This window comes from Myotis davidii, unplaced genomic scaffold (genome assembly GCF_000327345.1).
Source record: "Myotis davidii unplaced genomic scaffold, ASM32734v1 scaffold30, whole genome shotgun sequence".
In the NCBI taxonomy this organism is placed as follows: Eukaryota; Metazoa; Chordata; class Mammalia; order Chiroptera; family Vespertilionidae; genus Myotis; species Myotis davidii.
Window position 1 is genome coordinate 2530016 of NW_006282874.1, and position 6130 is coordinate 2536145.

Consider the following 6130-nt stretch of genomic DNA (forward strand, 5'->3'; position numbering starts at 1 on the left):
ATTTTCTCCTTCACTATCAGTCTGTTTCCCGTATCTATGAGTGTGTTTATATTTTGTTTTTTCATTTATTTTGTCCTTTAGATTTCACATATAAATGAAATTATATGGTACTTGTCTTTCTCTGTCTGACTTATTTCGCTTAGCATAATACTCTCAGGTCCATTCATGCTGCCACAAGGGGTAAGAGATCCTTTTTTTTTTTAGCTGCATAGTATTCCGCTGTGTAAATGTACCACAGCTTTTTTATCCACTCACCTACTGATGGGCACTTGGGCTGCTTCCAGATCTTGGCTATTGGAAGTAATGCTGCAATAAATTTTCACTAACCTTGGCCTCATTCATGTAATTAAAATGTGTCCCTCACCTGTCAGAGAAGTGACCTGCCCACCAGGGAGATGTGCCCAGTGAATGAAGCATTCCCCCGCCACAGAGAAGCTGCTGATGAGGGTGGAGAGAGCCATGGACACTCGGATCTCTCTCTCCCTTGAAAAGAAAGGGCGAAGCCCCCACGTTGGCCAGGGGACCAAGGCAACAGGAGGCCAGTTTTCAAATTCCTTCTCTCCGCTACACGCAATCCCTGTCTCATGGGGACACAAGGAGTTGGGGGGTTAAGTAAGTGAAATGTGTAAACTGCCTGACACGCACCCGCATGGCCTCCCCGCCCCTCCCCCGGCGAGCTTCCTGAGGGAGGGTCCTGGGTCTGAACAGCTGTCCCAGATGTTTGTTGGATCGGATCGATCAGTTTTAGTTGTGGAGACCTCCCGTGCGCAGCACTGAGGTCATTTAGCGAAAAAGAAGCGGTAACATCACAGAATTTTTCAGACCAGAAAGGGACCTTGGAGATCACATCTAATTCCTTCATTTCTCAGAGGAAGAGACCGGAGCCCAATGAGCTGGGAGGATGGGGACTCTCGGTCCTGGCTTAGAGCGCTTTCCGCGGCAGCATGTTCGCAGGGCGCTCCTCAGGGCGGTGTGTCAGTCCCATCTGGGTCCCCAGCACTCCCCAAGGGTCCCGCCTGCTGCTGGCGCTCAGGAAACTCATTAGTAAACGAACTCACTCGCCGCATCCCCGGCATGTCCTTTGAAACATAGCTGTGGCCTTACAAGACTATTGTGAATGGCTCTATTCTGTTTTATACCTTCCAGGCCACATACAGAGTGTAAAGTGAGACTCTGCCATGGACTGTGTAGTGAAAATTAAAGCACTTTAGCATCTTAAGATATATCCATATTCATGTGTCATATGTTAAAAGACATGACAGAGCATAACACACCGCTTAGCGTGTGCTGTATTTTCCTTCCAGGTGGGAGAAGTGATCACAGGGGGCCCGCGAACGCCCGTGTCTGTGCGGAGTACCTCGGACAGCAGCAGGGAGCACACAGGCGAAAGGTACCGCCTCCTGGGCTGGGCTGTCTGTGGCTTCATCATCTCATTCTCTTCCCTCTCTCAGGCCGCGCGACACTGCGGGCGTTTCCTGAGCCCTTGCTCTGTGCCAACACGTGAACCCGCACGAGCTGTGTCCTCAGTTCACAGATGGGGAGCGTGAGGGAGAGGGAGGTCGTGTCGCCATGCGGTGCTGGGACGCTGCGGAGCCTGCTGCTGGTGCTGCGCACACTGCCTGCCCGGATGGCCCACATGTCACCCCATGGAGCCCGACCTCTCAGGCTGCCGGGGCCAGAGGCCCTGTCGTGTCTCCTCCTGTGAGAGGTCATCATCTAGCCTTCGCTTAAGCTTCGTCCCACCGGGACCTTCACCCTCTCGAGAGAATGTCCACCCCTTTTTGAGTATTTGCTGGTGTTGGCAAGCCTCTCTGATCCCTCACTGAAGACTCCGGCTCTGCCCTCCAGGCAGGGATGCCCCTTACAGTATTTCGGACAAAGCTCTCATTATTTCCCAATTCCTCCTCAGAATGAGCACCCCAATTCTTTCAACTTTCCTTCTACTTGCCATGATTCCAGGCTCCTGCCGTCCAGATGGCAGAGTCTGTTTTGAACCCTGCACACTATCTTGGGGACACCAATATCTATGCTGGAATTATCACCATATAAACACCTGAGCAGGGGCTGTCTTGATCTCTTGCATCATACAAGCAGATAGGCGCGCGTGCATTCAGAGACCGCTGTCGGCGGTTCGCAGGGGTTTCTAACACAGGTTGGTTTGAACGGGTATGGCATTCAGTTCCTCCTGGAGAATGCGGAGCTTTGCTCGCCTTGGAGACCCACTCGTGTGTCCCAGCTGTGATCTCCATTTCAGATACCCGTGTAGCCGACAGAGACTCATGGGTACCGTGACTGTCATGGGTACTCACGGTCATAATTAACCCCCAACAGCATCAACATGGCATCAACATGTAATGATCGGAACCTCATTTGGGAGGGATCGGGTCGCGACGGGAAGCCCAGTTGCAGAAGCAGTTTGGAGCCAATTTCACACCCAGGAAACCCGGCATCCCTGTGATCCCACTCGGTGACTGGAGCGGTCTTTGCGCCATTTTTCCCAGTAGCATCTCTGATGCTATTTTCGTCTTGATTAGTAAGAATTGATCACCTCGCGACCATACCTGGTGCGTGGTGCTCCTGAGCCACTGACAAACTTCATTACCCACATTGCCCTGGGCCCTGGCCCGGCCCGAAGGTAACTCGGCCAGGAAGGTAACTGGCAGGCGCTCTGGGGCAGACCCGAAGGCCCTGCCAGCGGGGAACCACTTGACTCTAAATTCAAGGTTGGGGGTTTTTAACCGCCCGCTGCCATGGAAACCACCAGATCTTACGGAAATGCCAGCCTGTGGTGACAATTCAGCTCTCCTCAGTCCCGCTGGGCCAGCCTCCTCTCAGCCCCGGGGGTGGGCTCACTTCCTATTCCCTCCGACAGGAGAGGAGCCCTTCGAGACCCCACCCTCGCCCTGTAAGACTGCCCTCCTGGCCCACTCAGGACCTTGGCCTCTGTCCCCGGACTCCATGGGGTCAGCGTGACCAAGCACAGCCTCTGGGGCCCAGCAGATGCCCTCGGGGCAAAAATGGCTTCAGGATCTGCTTCCCTCTGGGCTCCTGTATCCACTAAGTTCTGATCTCTGGTAGGTCCTTACTGTCAGGTTCTTCAGGACCTCTAGAAAAATTTCAGCTGGAAATGGGAGACTTTGGGCCAATATCGCTATTCTTATGCTCTTTAATAGACGGAATCAAGCTTTGATGGTTTTATGCCTAGTAATACTTTTTTTTTTGCTTCCTTTTTTGGTAATAAGTATATCAATTTTGTCTTCCAGTTTTTCTTACTAGGCTTAGCGGTTCTGCTTCTGGCAGCCAGGTGGTGGGTGAGACCACGCTGAGCACCTAGGCGTCAGGCCCCGGGCTCTGAGGAGGAAGCAGCAGGGAGAGGAGCTGCCGCCTCTTTCTGTGGGGATGAGTGCGGCCCTCGCGCCCCAGGCCTGGCTGCTCGCTGTCCCTTACCCAGAGCGTCAGGAGTAATTAAAGTCCTGCCTGCCAGTCAGCCCTCGGCCTCCGAGGTGGGAGAGCGGCAGATAACCCGTCCAGGCTGAGCTCACTCTCTACTACTGAGACCGGAAGTTGTGGCCCAGGAGACACGCTGGCAGCGAGAGAGGCTGCTTTTCCACAAAGTCAAGGACAACGCAATTATAATAGATGATTTGGGTGTTTACTTAATTAAGCCACTGGTATCATAGCCTTTTCAATAAGAATCTAGTAATTAAAAAGTAGAACACTATTTAATAATGATTTTAAATATTTTTTTCTTTGAGAGAGGGAGAGAGAGAGAAAGACAGAAACATAGATGTGAGAGCAAAACATCAATTGGCTGCCTCCTGCATGCCCCCTATTGGGGATCAAGCCAATAACCCAGACATGGACCCTGATCGAGCATCAAACTGGAAACCTTTCAGTGCATGGATGATGCTCAACCTACTGAGCCACATCAGTCAGGGCTAATAATGACTTTAATGTGGGTCCCTGAAAACAATAACTTCCTGCATAGTTTGTAGTGTACAGTCAAGGTCTTACTACACTGTTGGATGTAGTTACCAGGGGACCTGTCTGCACGGACCACTGGATGGCTGGCGTCTAGAATGTAGTAGACACTTAGCATATATCTATGGAATAACTGACTAGACCCGTGGTCAGCAAACTGTGGCTCGCGAGCTACATGCGGCTCTTGGCCCCTTGAGTGTGGGTCTTCCTAAGCCTTAGGAGGACCCTAATTAAGTTAATAACAATGTACCTACCTATATAGTTTAAGTTTAAAAAATTTGGCTCTCAAAAGAAATTTCAGTCGTTTTACTGTTGATATTTAGCTCTGTTGACTAATGAGTTTGCCGACCACTGGACTAGATGAATGGTGCAGTGATTCCAAAATAATTTGACCGATCGGTAAAATCACCAGGGGAACTTTATATAAATACTGCTCACTGGGCCCAACTCCAGGCTTATGGAATCGAAATGGCCAGAAAAGCAGCCCTGTATTATCTAGACCAGGGGTGGGGAACCTTTTTTCTGCCAATGGCCATTTGGATGTTTATAACATCATTTGTGCACCATACAAAATGATCAGCTTAAAAATTGGCCTGCTGTATTTGGTCAAACATTTAATCAACTCACCCCTGATGCCTTGGCCGGGCCAGGCCAAATGATTTTACGGGGATGATACGGCCCGCGGGCCAGATGTTTCCCACCCCTGATCTAGAGTTTCACCGACTCTTACAATGGGAATCCCTGGCCAGCGGGGCTGCTGTCCTGTGTTTCACTACAGCTGCTGCTGGGAGCTCTGGGTGTGGGCAGGAGGAGCAGGTTCTCCTGGGTGAGGAACGTGGTGGGCGGAGCTCGGCTAAGCACGTGCACTTGTAGTGTAAACACTCCTGCCGAACCACTGCGGGTTGGGTTGTCTGACCCAGCAGGTCCATGGGCCTTAGTAGCGACACTCAGGAGTAAGACCCGCCTGGAGTGATCACTGTGATCCCGGCTGTGGGAAGCCGGCTTTGACTTAGGTAAGCAGACCTCGGACCAGCTGACCACTCCGCAGCTGCCTGGGCCTTCGCACAGCCCGGTAGCACTTGTTCACACCCCATTACTCCAAGGTCAAGCTCTTGCTTCTACACGGCCCCGAGCCACGGGAAACCAGGCACAGCCTCTTATCGGCGTTGCTATGCTGCAGGGGTAGTACCTACCACGTTTGCTGCAGAAATGAACGTGCGAGTTGAATCCATTTGTGATTGAATTTTAAATGATGTTCCAATTTCCCTTGACCTTTTTGTTGTTGTTCTAGGAGCAGACAAACTGAGAAACTCGAGGTGGATCCCAGCAAGCACTCGTTCCCCGACGTGGCTAACATAGTTGGAGAGAAAACGCCCGCACCCAGAAGAGTCCGACCCGAACCCAAAGTCATGCCACATGAGGAAGATCCAGGCTTTGAAGATGACCCGGAAGTGCCCCCGCTGATCTGACACGTCAGGCTGCAGCGACTGGGGCCCCCTCCCAGGACCCAGCTTTGCTCAGCGCAGAGAGTGTATGCATCTCGCTTGTGGGACACATACAGAGCTATTTACCAACATCACCACCCCAGTGTCGGAGCTCCCACTTGCTGCAGTAATATTCTTAAACCACTTTAAAATGAGAAGTGTACCTTAAATGTGCTATAACCCACTATTTGTCTAGAATAAAGTGTTTGCTAGTGAAAATGAATGTTCAGTAAATCATAGAGCTAACCTAATGCAAATATTCCTTAAACAACCAAAACACATGGTGTTATGGACCGAATGTGCTCCCCACCCCCCAGTCCCCATGTTGAAGCCCTAATCCCACTGAGGTGGTGTTTGGAGGTGGTTAGGTCAGATGAGGTCATGAGGATGGGCCCCCTGGTGGGATTAGTGTCCTTAGAAAAGAGGAACCCCAGCTCGCTTTCTCTCTCCCCACTCTTCTCTCTCTCCACCTCGTGAGGACACTGAGAAGACAGCCGTCTGCACGCCAGGAAGGACTTCCCAGGAACCGCACCAGCCGCACCTTGAACTCAGACGTCCAGCCTCCAGAACCGTGAAAAACCATTTCTGTTGTTCAGGCACCACCCATATATTATTGTGTTACAGCAACCTAAGCATCTGCTGTGTCAACTCCCCCCCCCCCCCCC

The 6130-nt window shown here is 51.5% G+C and overlaps 1 protein-coding gene across 1 annotated transcript in view; it reads left to right on the forward strand.

The window, feature by feature from the left end:
* The window catches only part of LRRC6 (leucine rich repeat containing 6), a 39369-nt gene extending 33248 nt beyond the window's left edge, over positions 1 to 6121 (forward strand). The window contains exon 12 of the mRNA XM_015561580.1: positions 5273 to 6121. Coding sequence (XP_015417066.1) covers positions 5273 to 5450 — 178 coding nt within the window. The 3' untranslated portion in view covers positions 5451 to 6121. The remainder of the gene's footprint in view (positions 1 to 5272) is intronic.
* The last annotated feature ends 9 nt before the right edge of the window (positions 6122 to 6130 follow it).